The 19,512-nt window shown below is 44.4% G+C and overlaps 1 protein-coding gene across 1 annotated transcript in view; it reads left to right on the top strand.

Annotated features, from left to right (window-relative positions):
• The first annotated feature begins 2,136 nt into the window (after positions 1–2,136).
• The window catches only part of LOC147361921 (ATP-binding cassette sub-family C member 4-like), a 135,914-nt gene continuing 118,538 nt past the window's right edge, over positions 2,137–19,512 (top strand). The window contains exons 1-3 of the mRNA XM_086330244.1: positions 2,137–3,335; positions 12,639–12,749; positions 13,218–13,338. Of these exons, the coding sequence (XP_086186370.1) occupies positions 3,052–3,335; positions 12,639–12,749; positions 13,218–13,338 (516 nt within the window). The 5' untranslated portion in view covers positions 2,137–3,051. The remainder of the gene's footprint in view (positions 3,336–12,638; positions 12,750–13,217; positions 13,339–19,512) is intronic.

Below are 19,512 nucleotides of genomic sequence, written 5' to 3'. Positions count from 1 at the left end.
TTATGTTTAAAATGTACAACCTGATGACTTGACAGTGCATGTGTGCTGAATCGTGTCTGACTCTTTTTGACGCTATGGACTGTAGTCCACCAGGCTCCTGTGTCTATGGGATTCTCCAGGCAAAAATACTGGACTGAGTTGCCATTTCCTCCTCCAGGGAATCTTCCCTGAGATCGAGCCCATGTTTCCTGAGTCTCCTGCAGGCAGATTCTTTACCACTGTGCCAACTGGGAAGCCCCGATGACTTAATACACATATTGTTCCTGTTCAGTTGCTAAGTCCTGTCCGACAATTTTTGACCCCATAGACTCCAACACACCAGGCTCCCTCGTCCTGCACTATCTACTGGAGTTTGTTCAAATTCGTGTCCATTTAGTCAGTGATGCTTATCTAACCATCTCATCCTCCACTGTCCCCTTTGCTCCCTTTGCCTTTAATCTTTCCTAGCATCAGGGTCTTTTCAGCACAGTCAAATTAATCAGTGTGGCCCCCAATGCATAAATTAACCATTTTTTTCTTTTTTTATGGTGAAAAGATCCAACATCTACTCTTTTAGAAAGCCCAATGTACACAGTTCAGTATTGTCAACTGTAACCACATTATTGTACACCAGTTTATAACTTGCCTGTGTGCTTGCTAAGTTGCTCAGTCATATTCAACTCTTTGCGACCGATGGACTGTAGCCAGAAATTCTTCTCTCTCCATGGGATTCTTCAGGCAAGAATACTGGAGGGGGTTGCCATTTCCTACTCCAGGGGATCTTCCCAATGAAGCCAAAAGCCTTAATTAATCATACCATTTTAGCCAAGGTACATGAGCATAATAAAGTGACCCTATTATAAGCACCACAAACTTTGATATCCTTCTTTTAGGGTGGAAGGGAAGGGAAACTGCTAAGCTGGGAAGATGGCCACACAAATAACTAGACTTCTGAGTGGGAGTCCAAGATTCTGTTCATTCATCCCTACTGTCATTCCTTCATTCAAACAGTGCACTCTAGGCACCTTCCCCACACAGTAACCATCCACCAGTGAGACAGATCACACTAGACTTGGACTTGAGTCCAAGTGAAGATTCGTCATTTACTGGTTCTATGACTTTGGAGAAGTGCTGTCCTTAAACCTCATCTTTCTCATTTTTGTCAAATAGGGATAATAATACCTTCTTGAATGGGGCATTGTTAGAGTTAAAAATGATGGAAGTTCCCCAGAAATGCACATACCTGTGTTCTGTAACATATGCCACTGTTATTCTGCTAGGCCCTGAGCACATGATTAAAGAAATCATAAAGCAGTCTTTTTCTCCCCATAATCCCCTTTCCCAATCTAAGAGGGCAGCTAAAAGCTTACAGAGGTCCCATGCACAGATCAACATGTGAGATGCCAAAAGCCTATCTCCAATAACAGCATTCAGTCATCTAAAATCGTTCAAGCTCTTCTAATCTTCTGTTTCCTTTCCTTAGGTCTTGCAGCTCTACATACATAATCTGTGCTAAATCCTGTTGTTGGTGGAAGTCAAATGCTTAGGCACCAGTTGTGTTGTCCAACCCAAGTTCCTGTGCTTGAGGTAAAGTGAGGCCAAACAAACCAAAATGTTGGAGTTGAAGCAGAGAAAAGTTTATTGAAACGATTAAGCAAAGAGTACAGGCAGCTCATGCTATAAAGACCAGAACTCTCTGATGGACTTCAGGGGATAATTTTAAAAGGCAAGGTGAAGAGAAAGTCCAGTGTATGTGATCAACTGTTGCATTATTTTCTGCTTGGTTGATGGTGAGGTAACAGGGTGGTGTCACAGGGTTTTATATCATCAGTCCTTAGGCTCTAGCTGGTGTGGGGGCTCCCTGCTTGTGGCCATCATACAGTTAATTTCTTCCATCTGGTGGGGGTTTTAGTATCTGCAGAATAACTCAGGAATGTACATTTGATATTGTTATCTATTAATATGTCCTTCAGGGAGGAACTATGGATTCTGTGACTGTTGCATGGCTTATCTAGTGTTTAATTTTGTTTTTAAATTACATGTTCACATTCTTTCAGTCTTTTTTAAAAAAGAGTTTTATTTCTTTTTGGCTATGCTGGGTCTTCATTGCTGCATAGGCTTTTCTCTAATTGCAGCGAGCAGATGGCTATTCTTGATTGCAGTTAAGCAGACTTCTCATTGCACTGGCTTCTTTTGTTGTAGAGCATGGGCTCTACGGCATGCAGGTTTCAATATCTGTAGCAGGTGGTTCAATAGTTGCTGCTCCCAGATTCTAGAGCATAGTTTCAAGTTGTGGCCCCCAGGGTTAGTTACTTCAAGGCATATAGATCTTCCCTGACCAGGGATCCAACCTGTGTCTTCTGCATTAGCAGGCAGATTCTTTACCACTGAGCCACCAAGGAAGCCCCAATCATCAATTATTGAGCCACCTCTTGTAATTCAGAGGAGATCTGGGAGACTAAAGCTTTTCTACAAAAGGGAAGCAGGAAGAGGGCATGAGGTGGTGTGCTCCATCCCAGGAAGGCCCCATAGGGTCCTGCTCCATTACAGTTGGAGAACTTCCCACAGCGCCCTTGTTTGGTCCTGATGAGGGCAGAGTGCCCAGAAGGCGAGGTGCTATCTCTTTCGGCCAGCTCTCTCCTGGTCTCTCCACAGCTGACGGGCGTTTCTGAGCAGATGTGGCTGATAGAGTTGGTACCTCCTTTCTCCACCTTCGGGTGGGTGCCTGGGTTCATAGCTCTCACTTCGGCAGAGTTTGCAGCCAGGTGCCTGAACGCTGGCGCCCTGGTGCAGGACTCCGAGTGCAGCACCGTCCTACTCGCCTCCATCAGCTGCGCCAGCATCCTCTCCGCGCACCTGCGTGTGGCTCCTGTCTGGCCACCCTTTCGTCCCGCTGTCCACACCGCTCCCGACTCAGGGCTCCAGGCGGTGGTGGCAGAGGCGCCTAGAGGGTGGTCCAGAAGGCTGGGACCAGGCAAGAGCTGACGCTCCATTTCCAGAATGGTGGTTCTGGTATACCGCCTAGCGGACTGGCACTGTGGTTGAGCCTCCAGCATCCCCGTCGGCGCCACCATGAGCACTCCGAGCAACTCCCCTGCCAAAGCGGCGCCCGCGCCCCAGTCCACGCCGGCCCCGGAGCCCACGCCGGCCTCGGAGTCTACGCCAGCCCCGGAGCCCACGCCGGAGCCACAGTCCACGCCGGCCCCGGAGCCCACGCCGGAGCCCTCGCCGGTCCCCATGCCCTCGCCGGTCCCCGCGCCCTCGCCCGTGGCCGCTAGCAAGATGCACTTGGTGTACCCGGAGGTGAATCCCAACCCGCTGCTGCACTCGAACTTCTGCTCCCTCTTGTTTCTCAGGTGAGCGCCCCGTCTGAGCTGTGACCCGCCCGCCGCAGGCACCTTGCAGTGACCAAGGGGAGAGTCGAGGCGAGGGAGCATTTTCCGCGGGCGCCCAGGCAGCTGGTGGAGCCTCCCCAGTCTGGCCTCGTGGTCCCCGCCTGCGCCTGGGCTTGAGGAGTGAGGAGTGAGGGGAAGTCCTGGGCGTAGGAGCGGGACGCAGAAACCTGGTATCCGGAGCGCAGGATTTCCTAGCCTGGTCTCTCGCTGCTCCAGCATCCTCCAGGGCCCTGGAGCCCGGGGAGCAGGAGGCAGGGAGGTTAAAAACCCAGATTGCCCCGGGGGAGTCGCCACCCAAACGGAGAACGAACTGGATCCCTACATTCCATTTTTAGCGGGCTTCCCCAGTACAGCTCAGGATTTCCAGTTCTAAACTAATTTGCACCCTTTCCCCACAAGGGTGCAAACAAGCAAGCAGTTTATGAACAGCTTCCTTTATCTAATTAGTACCCTGCCATTAGATGTCTTTGCCATCTTCCAGTGATGTCCCCACTGGAAGTTACATTTCCCATGTAACTTAGGTGACACCTGGGTTCCAGCTGCACTGGGCTCTGTCTGTCCCTGTATCTATGACCATGTCTTTCTTTTCCTCCCTCTCTCTCTTCCTGTGTGGCTTACACTGCATGTCCTGGTACCTAGTTGTGACAAATTTCATGTATGTAAAAAAACTCTATTGCTTTTTGTTTAATGAATGGGGACCCTGTTCTTGAACATGTTTTGCTTTTGCCTGGGATATACATCTTGGAATAGAGTGTGCATTTGATCACAGCCCCTTTCCCTGTTGTGAATATTTCTGCTTTCACCTTTGAGGACCACTTGGGGCATAAGGTCACTGAAGGCTGTGGGGTCTTAACCGGATCTTTAGCCTTTGGAGAAGAGGTGAAAGGTCTTGATGCAGGTGGTTCTACCTTGGAGTCATTTGGTCCTGAAACCACTCAGGGGTCCCTGAGATGGGAGGAAACACACAGATGAAAAACAGCACAGAGAGATGTAAGAAAGTTTTCCCTCTGGTAACTGGGACTACTAACTAGCTGGGCCTGAAGCTTTGGGTTTCAATTGCTCTTGGATGATAATTAGATTTTTTTTGTTTCTAGACCCTAACCCATTCATATTTCCCATACATTCTGACATTTCCTTTTTTAAGGGGAAGATATAGGGGATCCTCATGGGATGGGAGTCACTGTACTTATCTTCATGGTAGTGTGTTCAGTGTGTAGCTACATCTCTTGGCCATTTGGCAGCCCTTAAGGCAAGAGAGGCCTAGAAGTAGGAGTGTAGGGGTGGTTACTGTAAATAATAACAAAATAGACACATGTCTCTTTAACTTCTGCAGGGCAGGCAACTCTCCAGGCGTGTTCTATTTGTAGATTTGCAAAATGTGTATATGTATGTGTGGAAATGGGAAAGTGAAGACTCCTCATTGATTTGGGTAGCCACCTATTTCCAGTTTTCCTGCCAGAGGGGAAAGAGCTAGTACCTCTTACCTCACACCTGAAGGCACTGAAGCAGAGAGGCTGAGTAAATTGCCCACATCACACAGCTAGTAAGTGTTGGAGTTGGATCTCAAACCAGGCCATCTGTCTCCCCAGCCTGTGTTATCCTGTATGTAACTGCTGTACTGAGCTGCCTTTGTGGACACTTGTTCTTAAATGCAGGGAGAAGGCAATTCCAAACACGCCTTTGGTCTTGTTGGCAGGAGTTTCTCAAAGTTCTTAATGTTCTTGCTGTTGGAGATGATGCATGTGAAACATTCTATAATCAAGCTTTAGGATAGCTGTTCTCAGCTGTTCTCTGTTCTCAGAGTCTGGCTTTCAGACCGGCAGCATCCTTGTCACCTGGGATCTTGTTAGAAATAAAATTCCCCCCCGTGCTCCTTCTAGACCAGTTTTGTAAAGTTAGAAACTCTGGGGATGGGGTTAAACAAGCTCCAGGTGATTCTGATGGAAGGTGGAGGCTGGTTTCTGCTTTAAGTTATTCCTCCCACTGGCATTGTTACTTCACTATTAACTTTTTTAAAGAGGTTTAGACTTTGTGAGGAGAAGGCAATGGCACCCCACTCCAGTACTCTTGCCTGGAAAATCCCATGGACGGAGGGGCCTGGTGGGCTGCCATCTATGGGATCGCACAGAGTCAGACACGACTGAAGCGACTTAGCAGCAGCAGCAGACTTTGTGAAGTTGGTTGTTGACCATGATTGCCATCTTGTATGTAAAGTCTGAGGTATCCTCGTGATTTCCTTGTGTCCCCCACTTGCTGATCCTGGGAAGTGGAAATGAGTCCAGCTAGAAAATGCTGCCCAGAGACAAGACCCAACTTGTAGAGAGAAACCATGTTTTCATCTTCTCATTGGGTATTTGTTTTTGTTTTTTGTTTTTCTCAAATTTCATCAGCTTTCTAAACTTGTAAGTGATGCCAGTAACTAGCTTATTGATTTTATACAAATGGCCTCACTGGCTTTTTAGTGTTTTCACAACACAGTTTAGAGTTAGGGTCTAAGAGAAGTTGACATTATAGCTAATGGTATTTGTTGTGGATTTTTTAAAATGATAAACATTTTTCTATTTCTGTAAGACATTTAAAGCTATAGAAGAAAGTAGGATTTATTTCTGTTACCATATAGATTTGCCGATATTTTGGTTGTTTCTTAATCTTTCCTCCAGAACTCTTTTTGTATACCTGTGCATATGCATGCATCTTTTCTATAAAACTAGTTTTGAATCTTGATTCCTTCTTAATTTTCTGTGTTTAACATTTATTTATAACATTAAGTTATGTTCAGAGCATGATATTTAATTGTCATTTATGCAATCTTGTACTTAAGTTTAATGTAGTTTATTGCTGATTATGATATGCATATCCACGAACATGTACTTTGGTGTATCTTCCTTTTTCTAAAGTCCTAGGAATACAATAACTTGTGAAAGGTTGAACTGTTTTCCACAATGTTCAGATCAATTTGCCCTCTTCTATTTTTTTGCCACACTGAACTGCATGTGGAATCTAAGTTTCTGACTAGTAAAGAATCTAGGCTTTTGGCTGTGACAGCTCTGAGTCTTAATATCTGGACCGCTAGGGAACTGCCAGTTTGCCCTCATAGTAGCTCTTAGTGTGCCTATTTTATTGCCAACTTTGAGTATGTGAATTACATTTTTTCAAGGTCTAAAGTTAAAAAAAAATGTGAAACAATTTGAATTTATTGATCTATATAGATGGGATTTTTTTGGAAACATTTACATTTATTGACCATTTATTTGTGTTTATTTGAATTGTCTATTAATAGATTTTTTTCTCTCTGAGGAATTTATATTTTGAAATAATTTTCCATAATGCTTATAATATTTTTCCAGATTTTCATTTGTCCTTTACTTTAGAGCTATCATTATTTATGTTGGTTTCTCCTGTTTCTTTTCCACCTTTTTAAAATTCCAGCATCATCTACCTCTCTGTAAACATTTTATTTCAGCATTTTTGTTTCATTTATAAGAATAAAGGCAACTAAAATTTCTTTTAGTATTTGATATAAGATAGTCCTCCTCCTTTTTTCTGAAACAGCTCTTCTTCCCATCATGGTTTATTGAATGATTCTTCCTTTTACCCATTATTGGAAATCAGTGGCACAATTTATGAACCATGTCCAGTCTGACGAGATCCTCCCTGATGATGTCCCTGATGTCCTCACTGCAGCCTCTGGGGTGAGCTCTGCATTTCTCTCCACCCTCGTCCCAGAGGCCAGCAGGTTGGGGGTGAGTGCAGGACCTGTCCCCAGAGATGAGGGTGGGGCAGGGCCTTGGACCAGAAGCACTTGGCCCTTCAGGGAGTGGTTACATCCTCACTACCCTAACACTGGGCACGTCACAGTCAGTGAACTGACACCTTGCCAAGGGAGTGTGGACGTGGAAACTGTCACTGGTGTTAAGACAGACTCTCCAGAGATTCTTGTCAGAGAAACTGATGGCATGAGAGGGACATGAACTGGCTGAATGCTGAGATGGTTTAGACAGATTGGTCCTGTTAGGTCCTCAGTAACTCTACCACGAAAGCATAGAAATGTTTAATATCAAACCAGGATTCTTGGCACCATTTTCAGAATACGACTGGTATGAATCTTGTTGTTCTTCATTAACAGTCAGAAAATCCACATGTTGTTGATGGAGGCTGGGTGAGCTCTCCATGGCTCTTTCTCTGGTCTTGATCTGTTCCCCTTTCCTAAGCATTTCTTTTGATGAGTTTTGGTAATTTTAATACAATAACTACAGCCCCAAGCAAGATGTAGAACATCCCAAAGGTATATTCAAATTTACTACCATGTCTTTAAGGCAAAATAAAAAGCCTAACATATCCAAGTTTATAGCCTATAGTTTATGCTTGATCTCTTTGGTCTTTATAGTTCTGCATCTGGTCAGCCTGAGAGGTATTAGCTAGTGTCCACTCAGATGTGTCAAGTGGATAATTTGCCTTTCTGAGTTGTCCATGGGTCCCCTGATCATGTTGACTCTCTTTCCTCTGTTGCCTTGACTATCAGATATTTCTGCAGCAAAGATGGCTTTATTCAGGATCAGCAGAGAATTGCGGTTCCATACCTGCAACCAGAGTGAGCCATGTTCAAGTCCCCAAAGGGCAAGGGATGAAGAGCATCTCTATATAAGGGAAAAGGAAGTTGGGAGGACTGTCAAAAAAAGTGTCCATGGCTTTTCATTAGCTGAGCCCTTGCCAGAAAGGAGAGGAGTCTTTCTTCTTCCTGTTGGACTCTGCTATTGTTGTAACCTCATCTATCAAAGTTATCAGAGGCTTTCTACTGGGGACCACATGGAATTACTAGAGAGCACTGTCGGGGGTGACAGCTTCCCTTTGTCTGACAGGACTTTGTTCAGAACACCAGTGATCCTCTCAGAGGACCCTCTCAGCAGCTTTGGGGAGTGTTACCTCCACATGTTCCCCCTGTTTGTCAGAGGCCAATACTGCGAGCTTATGTGGCTAGTTCAAATTCTTACAACCAGAAATCTGCAATCTAGACTTTAACACAGGAAGATTTCATACCTGAGGTGTATCGAGTAAAATTTTTCCTCATTTAATTTTAAAAAATAGTAATAAAGTGCACTTAACATAAAATTTACCATCTGAATTATTTTTAAGCATTTGGTTCAGTGTTGTTAAGTACATTCACATTATTGTGCAACCAGTTTCCAGAACTCTTTTCATCCTGCATCAATATGTCATCAAACACTAATTCCCCACTCCCCTTTCCCTCAGCCCCTGACAACCACAGGGTCACTTTGTTTCTTTCTGAATTTGACTGCTCTCAGCACCTTTATGAAAGTGGAATCATACAGTGCTTGTCTTTTGTGACTGCAGTGTTTTACACCCCCATCATCAGTGTGCAAGGGTTCCAATTTCTCCATATCCTTGCCAAACCTCCTTCTCTTGCTCGTCTTCCCCCTTCTGCTTTCCTCCTTCCTCTTCCCTGCCTTGTCCCCCCTCCTCCCTTCCTTCACCTCCTCTTTCTACCTCTCCCTCCTCTTCCTCCTTCTTCACCCCTCCTAATATGTGTGAAGTGGTGTCTGATTGTGATTTTGATTTGCATTTCCCTAAGGATTCAGGTGGCTCTAGTAAAAAACATGCCTGCCAATGCAGGAGACATAGAGAGTTGGGTTTGATCCCTGGGGTCCGCAAGATCCCCTGGAGAACAGCTTGGAAACCCACTCTAGTATTCTTGTCTGGAGAATCCCATGGACAGAGGAGCCTGGTAGGCTTCAGTCTGTAGCATCACACAGAGATGGACACGAATGAATCGACTTAGCACACACAAGGATTTGTGATGTTAAGCATCTTTTCCTCTGCAGGGAAACCTTTTTTTGTTGTTATTGTTGTTCTTCAAGCTTTCACTACATGAAGTTAAGCAATAAGGCAAAACAGTAACCTGTCATTCATAAAGACCAAGGAGTGCCTCTCATTCCCAAAAGGGACCAAGAAGGATATTTCTTACAAATGTGCATGATATTTAGCTCATTAAGCCTATAAACAGTATGAACAAAATAAAACTCTGGTGCACGAATCAAATTACAAATTCAAATTAACCGTTAAGTTCCCCAAATTGTAGTTTCTATGCCAGTGACATCTAATTGGTCTTCAGTGGCCCACACTGACTATAAAAATCTGCAAGCAGACTTTTAAAGAGGGTCTTTCAGAGTAAGTCCTGCTGCTAATTGTCTGAGTATTTCTTATAGGGAATAACTGTAGGATGAATGACCCAGGTGTTTCAAATCTGTTAAGTGGTTAAAGCACAGAGACAAATGCTTTTGTTTTAGAAGGAAATTTAGAGCAACATATTAAGGGTCATGGTGATACTCACCTGGAGTGGAAAATTGGAGTAGAGGACAATTGAGGTCCTGGGTCCTCAGTGCTTGGGTCCAGTCTTCAGATTCCTGGACTGGAATTCTTTAGAAGTGCCAAGTTACCAGGGTTAGCAAAATCTGAAATTCAGTCTCTCTTATTCCTTCTTTAATAGTTCATAGACATTCATTTACTTAAAAAATAATTCTTAAACATCTCCTCTGTACCCATACTGTACTAGGAATAATGCAATAAATAAGAGAAACATGGTCTCTGCTCATGGGTTATTATTGTCTGGCTTTGGAAATTTCCTTACCCAGTAAAATAGTGTTAATCCTTGGGCTATTTCCACATATTATTAACATGTAACTAATACATAATCAATTTAATAGGGTTTGGAGGAATCCTCTATACAGTTACTGTTTTTCATTTTATGAAGTGAAGTTAAAGTTGCTCAGTCATGTCCAGCTCTTTGTGATCCCATGGACTATACAGTCCATGGAATTCTTCAGGCCAGAATAACAGAGTGGGTAGCTGTTCCCTCCTCCAGGGCATCTTCCCAACCTAGGGATAGAACCCAGGTATCCCACATTGCAAGTGGATTCTTTACCAGCCGAGCCACCAGGGAAGCCCATTTCATTTTATAGTTAATAAGTAATTTGGAGAAAGATAATTTGAGGTTATATGAATACCATGCTGCACATCAAACTTTCAACCATTAGGTTTAGCTTCCATTGATAATTTTCTAACTCCATGTTCATTCTGTTTATTTGCATTCTTGAATACAAGAGCTTTCCCTTCTCTCATGTATATGTAGCAGTATGGATTGATGGATCCTTTTGTTATTTAATAGATTGTGATTCATTGCCATTTATTTTGATGCCTAAAGAATCCCAGATTTGTTTAGCAAGAGCCATTCAAGCTGGCTTCTCTGTCCTCCTACACATCCTCATGATTCCTTGAGTGCTTCCTTATTTTTTAGCATAAGTCCATCTTCCACCAGGTCTATCTTCTACTTTCTCTGCCTGTTGGTCTCAGCCTGTAGATAGTGATGCGGTTGGTGGGAATGCCTGGAGCTCTGCTCATCTTGGCCTGTACTAGTTATAGCAGCCCCCACAGGCATTCCCCTTCTGGAGCCAGTGTTGCAGTTGGACTGGCCCTTGTGGCTCTTAGGATTGTGAGACACATCTCAGTGACAACCATCAGGGAATTTTCAAATGCCAAGGTGTATCACTCACATGACCTGAAGAGTACAAGGCATGCCTGGAGCTACATAAGGAGGTCCTAGGTAGAAAGAGAGAGAGAAAGAGACTGTGAAAACTAGCGAGTGAAAGAGCTTGGACCTGGTGTTCTGCCTTTTGGGTATTGAAGGTGGGGTGTGCTAGGATTTAGCAGGTTCACTCTATTGGTGAATTTAAAAAATAAGAGCGGGAATTAAAGTGCAGGAAGGGAGAAGCAAGTAGTCAGTGAGATGGTCTGTTATCAAGTCAACCAGCACTTTCTGAAAAAGGGAACTGCATGGGTGGGGCGGCCTGGCTCTTTATCTTGTTGTATAACTGACTCATGTTCATTGGAGATGGATAGCTTTGAGGTGTATGTCTCCAAAGCTTAATGTCAGGCGTTTATATTGCAATTAAAAAAGGTGATTATCAGGTGCTAAAACACACTGCCACAACCTTGGAACCAGCCATTTCTTCAAGGAACCTTGGTTCCTTTTAGAGAAGAAAGATATTAATAAGTCAGGATCTGGGTGGAGGGGGCCAAAGGGACAAACTTCCCTAAAATAAGTAAGTCATGGGAATGTAATGTCTGATAGAGTGACCACAGTTATAGTGCTTTATTGCATATTTGAAAGCTGCTGAAAGTTGGCCTTAAAAGTTCTCACCACAAAAAAAAAAATAATTGTGTATGTTAAAAAAAAATAACTTTGAGATCTGGGTCTGGAGTGTTCTTTGCTACTAGTGTGTCATTGCTTCCAGGGTCCTTCAGGATATAGAGCTAGACAGTTCAGTTTAGTTCAGTCGCTCAGTCGTGTCCAACTCTTTGTGACCCCATGAATCCCAGCACACCAGGCCTCCCTGTCCATGACCAACTTCCGGAGTTCACTCAAACTCATGTCCATCAAGTCGGTGATACCATCCAGCCATCTCATCCTCTATCATCCCCTTTTCCTCCTTCCCCCAATCCCTCCCAGCATCAGAGTCTTTTCCAAAGAGTCAACACTTCACATGAGGTGGCCAAAGTACTGGGATTTCAGCTGCAGCATCATTCCTTCCAAAGAAATCCCAGGGCTGATCTCCTTTAGAATGGACTGGTTGGATCTCCTTGCAGTCCAAGGGACTCTCAAGAGTCTTCTCCAACACCACAGTTCAAGAGCATCAATTCTTCAGTGCTCAGCTTTCTTCACAGTCCAACTCTCACATCCATACATGACCACTGGAAAAACCATAGCCTTGACTAGATGGACCTTTGTTGTCAAAGTAATGTCTCTGCTTTTCAATATGCTCTCTAGGCTGGTCATAACTTTCCTTCCAAGAAGTAAGTGTCTCTTAATTTCATGGCTGCAGTCACAATCTGCAGTGATTTTGGAGCCCCAAAAAATAAAGTCTGACACTGTTTCCACTGTTTCCCCATCTATTTCCCATGAAGTGATGGGACAGGATGCTATGATCTTCGTTTTCTGAATATTGAACTTTAAGCCAACTTTTTCACTCTCCTCTTTCACTTTCATCAAGAGGCTTTTTAGTTCCTCTTCACTTTCTGCCATAAGGGTGGTGTCACCTGTGTGTGTAAATATCCAATTTTTTTCTTCCATATTTCTATATATTTACAGTGTAGACTATTTCTTTTTACAAAGCCCATAAATGTAGGATTCTAATTAGAGTTGTATAATTTGAATATATACCACTCTCCTTTTCTCTTAATTTATAACAGGTGGATAAACCCCTTTTTCCTATTTGGTCACAAACGGAGATTGAAAGAAAATGAGATACACTCAGTGCTTCCAAAAGATTGCTCCCAGCACCTTGGAGAAGAGCTGCAAGGGTGAGCACAGACAGCAGGGAGAAGGGGAGGAAGAGTGAGAATTTCCACTTGGGGGGTTCTTCTGAGACTCCTCCCCTGACTCTGCATGCTCAGTCCCTCAGGCTAACCCCAGGCTTAGCCCACTTTGGAGGCTGGGGGAGCCCGTGTTCCCTGTCCATCTGTGGATGTGAAGGGAGCCTGCGGTCAAGGCCCTGGAGGCCAAGCTCTGTCCCCAGAGGTGGGGTCCCTGGAGGACAGTGTCTGCCCTTCTGAGCTGCTCATGACCTGTGAATCCAGCAAAGCCTCAAGGCCTATTTTTCTGGTGCTTCAGTCTACACCACTCATCTTTCAGGAGCCCTGTGAGCAGTTAGCCAGTATCTATGGGGCAGCCACAGAGCGCCCTGTAGTGAAGGCTAATCTTCCACCCTGGCCCCTCCCCCATTTTCCCTATGGCAGTGCTGTTCTTTACTGTGCTTTTGCTCATCACAGGTACTGGAAGCAAGAAGTTGACAGAGCTGAGGAAAATGGAGAGAAGCCTTCTTTAAAGAAAGCAATCATAAAGTGCTACTGGAAATCCTGTTTATTATCTTCAATTTTTATATTTTTTGAGGTAAAGGCTTTTATAAACAGTGCATTGCTTTCATTGTACATGGGCCAGTATTGAGATGGATGCAACTGATGAGAGAGACCAGTGGTTTAACATCCTGTAGGCCAGTGGTTGTATTTATTCTCAGCATAAACAGGCGTTTACCTAGGGAATTGGTCTTCTGGAGATTGCTATTTGTCTTTTAACCAATTAACACATAGTGTCATGGGAGGAAAGACTGAAAAGCAAAGACATTTTAGACCATGTTAGCACATCGTTGGTGCTCAGAAAATGATATAAATGCTAAAATTAATCCTAGATCAAGAGAATACCCTAAAACCTAAAGGAATATGTGGTTTGGAGGAAGTAAACTTGGGGCAGAGCCCCAGTAACATAAGACATTTTACAGGTGCTCAGTTCAGTGCAGTTGCTCAGGCATGTCTAACTCTTTGAGACTGCAACATGTCAGGCTTCCCTGTCCATCAGCAACTGCTGGAGCTTTCTCAAACTCATGTCCATCGAGTAGGTGATACCATCCAACCATCTCGTCCTCTGTCATCCCCTTCTCCTTCTACCTTCAATCTTTCCCAGCATCAGGGTCTTTTCCAATGAGTCAGTTCCTCGAGTCAGGTGGCCAAAGTATTGGAGCTTCAGCTTTAGTCCTTCCAGTGAATATTCAGGATTGAGTCCTTTAGGATTGACTTGTTGGATCTCCTTGCAGTCCAAGGGACTCTCAAGAGTCTTCTTCAAAACCACGGTTCAAAAGCATCAATTCTTCAGTGCTCAGCCTTCTTTATGGTCCAACTCTCACATCCATACTTGGCTACTGGAAAAACCATAGCTTTGACTAGTCAGATGTTTGTCAGCAATGTCTCTGTTTTTTAATATGCTGTTTAGGTGGTTCATAGTTTTTATTCCAAGAAGCATGTGTCTTTTAATTTCATGGCTGCAGTCACCATCTGCAGTGGTTTTGGAGCCCCAGAAAATAAAGTCTCTCACTGTTTCCATTGTTTCCCCATCTATTTGACATGAAATGATGGGACCAGATGCAATGATCTTCATTTTTTGAATGTTGAGTTTTAAGCCAGCTTTTTCACTCTCCACTTTCATTTTCATTAAGAGGTTCTTCAGTTCCTCTTCACTTTCTGCCATAAGGGTGGTGTCATCTGGATATCTGAAGTTATTGCTATTTCTCCCGGCAATCTTGATTCCAGCTTGTGCTTCATCCAGCCAGGCATTTTGCATGATGTACTCTGCATATAAATTAAATAAGCAGGGTGACAACATACAGCCTTGACATAACTCCTTTCCCAATTTGGAAGCAGCCTGTTGTTCCATGTCTGGTTCTAATTGTTGTTTCCTGACCTACATATTGATTTCTCAGGAGGCAGATAAGGTGGTCTGGTGTGTTCTCATCTCTTTAAGCATTTTCCATAGTTTGCTGTAATCCACACAGTCAAAGGATTTGGCATAGTCAATAAAGCAGAGGTAGATGTTTTTCTGGAATTCTATTGCTTTTTCTATGATCTGATGGATGTTGGCAATTTGATCTCTGGTTCCTCTGCCTTTTATAAATCCAGCTTGAACTTCTGGAAATTCTCCATTCACATACTGTTGAAGCCACACTTGGAGAATTTTGAGCATTACTTTGCTAGAGTGCAAGATGAATGCAATTGTGCGGTAGTTTGAACATTCTTTGGCATTGCCTTTTTTGGGATTGAAATGAAAGCTGACCTTTTCCAGTCCCATGGCCCCTGTTGAGTTTTCAAAATTTGTTGGCACATTGAGTGCAGCACTTTCACAGAATCATCACTTAGGACTTGAAATAGCTCAAATGGAATTCCATCACCTCCACTAGCTTTGTTCATGGTGATGCTTCCTAAGGCTCACTTTACTTTGCACTCCAGGATGTCTGGCTACAGGTGAGTGATCACACCATCATGATTATCTGGCTGATAAAGATCTTTTTTGTATAGTTCTTCTGTGTATTCTCTCCACCTCTTCTTAATATCTCCTGCTTCTCTTAGGTCCATATGGTTTCGGTCCTCTGTTGTGTCCATCTTTGCATGAAATTTTCTTGGTATCTCTAATTTTCTTGAAGAAATCTCTAGTCTTTGCCATTCTATTGTTTTCCTCTCTTTCATTGCCTTGATCTACAAGGAAGGCTTTCTTATCTCTCCTTGCTGTTCTTTGGAACTCTGCATTCAGATGGGTATATCTTTCCTTTTCTCCTTTGACTTTAGCTTCTCTTCTTTACTCAGCTATTTGTAAGGCCTCCTCAGACAACCATTTTTCCTTTTTGCATTTCTTTTTCTTGGGGATGGTCTTGATCCCTGCCTGCTGTACAATGTCACAAACCTCTGTCCATATTTCTTCAGGCACTTTGCCTATCAGATATAATCCCTTGAATCTATTTGTTACTTCCACTGTATAATCATAAGGGATTTAAGTTGTACCTAAATCGTCTAGTGGTTTTCCCATCCTTCTTCAATTTAAGTCTGAATTTTGCAATAAGGAGTTCATTATAGGTACTCAGCAAATAATACAGAGAAGGCAATGGCACCCCACTCCAGTATTCTTGCCTGGAAAATCCCATGGACGGAGGAGCCTGGTAGGCTGCAGTCCATGAGGTCACTAAGAGTCGGACAACTGAGCAACTTCACTTTCACTTTTCACTTTCATGCATTGGAGAAGGAAATGGCAACCCACTCCAGTGTTCTTGCCTGGAGAATCCCAGTGACGGAGGAGCCATCTATGGGGTCACACAGAGTCAGACATGACTGAAGCAACTTAGCAGCAGCAGTAGCAAATAATAATTAATTTGACCAGGTCACATGTGATAAATGCTTTCCTAAGATAAGATCATCCCCTCTCCCCTTCCAGGGGAACAGAACCCGGGACCCTGCATCTGGGCTGGAGCTGCCCAGAACTCCCAAGAGCACATCCTTCCCTGGGTTTTCCACTTCCCCAATGGCTGGCACTGTGAGCCAAAACCCCCGTGTGGAGGAGCTCCAGCTTCACCATGAATTCATTCACCCTTCATGCTAGTTTCTGTCCTGGCTGTGGGGGTGGTTTTCTGGTTGAAGGGGGAGTCTTGGTACCTGGGATTGGCAGAGGGTGGAGAAAGGCATGTGCAGGGAAAACCAGAGTAGAAAGCCATGAGGTCAGTGACCTCCATGACCCTGAAGATCCCGGGTCAATATCCCCAGAGGACAGTTCAACTGGGGACAGTGCCATCAGCCCCCTGTTCTGGCTGAGCCTACTGGAGGTCTACTGCAGACCCCCCTGGGTGGCTCGTGCTCTCTGTAGTCCCTTAGCACTGCCTTAGGGACACGGGTGGCCTGTGAGTGTGTGGGAGCAGGAGGGATGGAAGATACAGTTGCTGAGAGGGAGGTGTTTTAGGTGGAGAAGGTGGTGAGTTGTCATCATTCCATTGTATTGGGGGGTGAGGTGATAGCCCAGGTGGTTTTCAGGTGGAAGGTGTGGCTCTTAAGGTTGTTTTCTTCTGAAGAGCATGCAGGCAGCTGGGTAGGTGAAGTCCACCCCACACAACTGAAAAAACCAGAAAATCTGTCAATTCACTGGTAACTGGATGGCCCTCGCAGGTTGAAGTCTCATTAATGACACAGGTGGACTAGCCATTGTGCTAGAGACTGGGGACAGGTATATGAGGGAAAGTGCTACCTTTAAGAGGGCTCTGACAACCCAGATATTGCAGTGCCTTGTGGCGGGGTAATGTGTTGATTTCACAGTTTCCCAGCCCCAGCCATGCTTCCTCCTGGGGATCCAGGAAGGCCAGGCCTGGGGGCTGCATAAGGTGCAATTGGCAGAGCTCTGGCCCCTGTTTCAGGAGGCTGATTGTTGGGTGGTCATGGCAGAGAAGTGGGGAGTCGAGGACCTGGTAAATGTGGGGCTCATGCTCTGTAGTACTAGAAGTACTAGTGGCAGTAACAGAGGATCATACTCATAGTAGTGGTGGTGGCAGGGACTGCTGCTGCTGCTGCTGTCGCTTCAGTCGTGTCCGACTCTGTGCAACCCCATAGATGGCAGCCCACTAGGCTCCTCTGTCCCTTGGATTCTCCAGGCAAAAATACTGGAGTGGGTTGCCATTTCCTTCTCCAATGCATGAAAGTTAAAAGTGAAAGTGAAGTTGCTCAGTCATGCCCGACTCTTAGCGACCCCATGGACTGCAGCCTACCACGCTTCTCCATCCATGGGATTTTCCAGCCAAGAGTACTGGAGTGGGGTGCCAGTGCCTTCTCCAGGTGGCAGGGGCAGCAGTACTATTAATAGTGTAGTTAATAGTGTAGTAGTACAATAGTAAGTACTCCAAAAACATTATGTAGCAAAAATGCTATAAGCACTTTGCATGTCATATCACCAAATCCTTTGGCTAATTCAATTAAGTCATAGATATTATGTTACTTCCATTTTAGAAGAGAGGACACTCTGTTCAATAGTTACATAGTGTGTCTGCGGTCATATGAAGAGTCAAGGACAGACTGAGGTTCCCTCTCAGGTGCTCTGACTTATGAGCCCGATCATCTGGATGACTGGAAGTTTGTCCATGATCAGAAAGGCTCGTCTTGAGAGCTTTGTCTTCATGATCTCAGACACACATGTCCTGAACTTGGCCTAAGGATAAGAAATGGGATACAAGAACTCCCTGGGATGTCAGATTAGGGATCATAAATGAGGGTGGAGTCCAGGTTGGACCACATCCCCCCCAATACTGGAAGTGATGAGGACTCTGACACTAGCAGCAGTGTCATATTGAGTTCAGATGGACCAGGAGCCCTTTAGGAAGCCACCTTGCCCTCATTACTATTCCCAATGAATGAGTTTATGGCTGCCCTGGAGAGCTAACTCTAAATCCATCCATACTCTTAAGACATTGCTCCAGATGGGCTCCCTGGCATGGACCAGTGAGAAGATGTTGGGTCTTGGATGGTGACTATGTTGGGACTGATGATCTGGACAGAGGCCGAGTCCTCTATGTTGTTACTAAGTGCTCCTGGTTGCTTGCTGAGACCCAGTATGTCTGTGATTCTGGGGGTGCATTTGCTGAGCAAGAATGAGAACCCCAGGTCAGTTACTAGGGTGTGGAGCGGTTCTCCTGCATTCCAAATACACTTCCCCACACAGAGGGTGTACCCCAGACCTAGGTCTTAGGGTGAGAGTTGGGTGGGACCAGACCATCCCTGGGTGAATAGCAGATAAATCAGCTCTGAAGTGCCAGGACTGGACTTTCTCTCAGGAGGGAGCTTGCTTGATCATGCTGTTTAAGCCAATGTCTAGGTGGTTTACAGTGTAGAACTAGGCAGTGGCCTTGATTACCCAGGTAAGGATGCTGACTGGCATATGAAACTCCTTCTAACTTTGTGGTATTAGGGTTATAACTGGCAGAACTCTTCATTCTAATGCAGTGATATTCTAGAAGTTGAGGTCCATTAAAACTCATGGAGAAGTGAACCTTGAATTTTTTCTTTTCCTGTCCACCAAAAGAAGCCTGAAATACAACATAAATACTCCTGTTTGCCTAATCTTAGCTATTGACAATCTACTGTTTGGAGAAGTTACAAAGAAATGATTTCTCATGACAAAGCTAGTAATGATTTAGCTTTTTTTTCCCTTGTCTTTTACATTTTAAAGATCTTTTTAGGTGCTGTTTTGAATTTGGGATGATTAAAGCTAGTTGCCAAGTTGGATGGAATGAGTGTTAATAACTGATTTTATGAAGCAATGTCTCATTTTGTGATCTTCTGTCTATGCTGCTTGTTGGTCATTATATTTGAGACGGTAGAAGATCTAAACTCAGCCCAGGATTCTCTAAAATGCAAATGTGCTGCCTGCTAATTCACTTTAGTCATGTCTGACTCTTTGAGACTCTATGAACCTTAGCCCACCAGGCTCCTCTGGCCATGGGATTCTCCAGGCAAGAATAGCAGAGTGGGTTGCCATGCCCTCCTCCAGGGGATCTTCCCAACCCAGGAACTGAACCAGCAACTCTTACATCTCCTGCATTGGCAGGCGATTTCTTTATCACTAGGGCCAGCTGGGAAGCTTTAACATGCAAATACATTTTCTTTATGACTTCCAGCCCTCTTTTAATTCCTCTGGTGCATAGAACACCTTGTAGATCATCCATGATTCCCAAGCAATGTGCTGTGACCACCCACAGTGCCGGTATTCCTGGCA

The sequence above is a fragment of the Bos grunniens genome, chromosome 12, assembly GCF_055505025.1.
Source record: "Bos grunniens cultivar Pamir isolate PY7600 chromosome 12, Bosgru_T2T1.0, whole genome shotgun sequence".
In the NCBI taxonomy this organism is placed as follows: Eukaryota; Metazoa; Chordata; class Mammalia; order Artiodactyla; family Bovidae; genus Bos; species Bos grunniens.
Note: the sequence above shows the minus strand (reverse complement) of the source record. Positions and strands in the feature narration are given on the sequence as shown.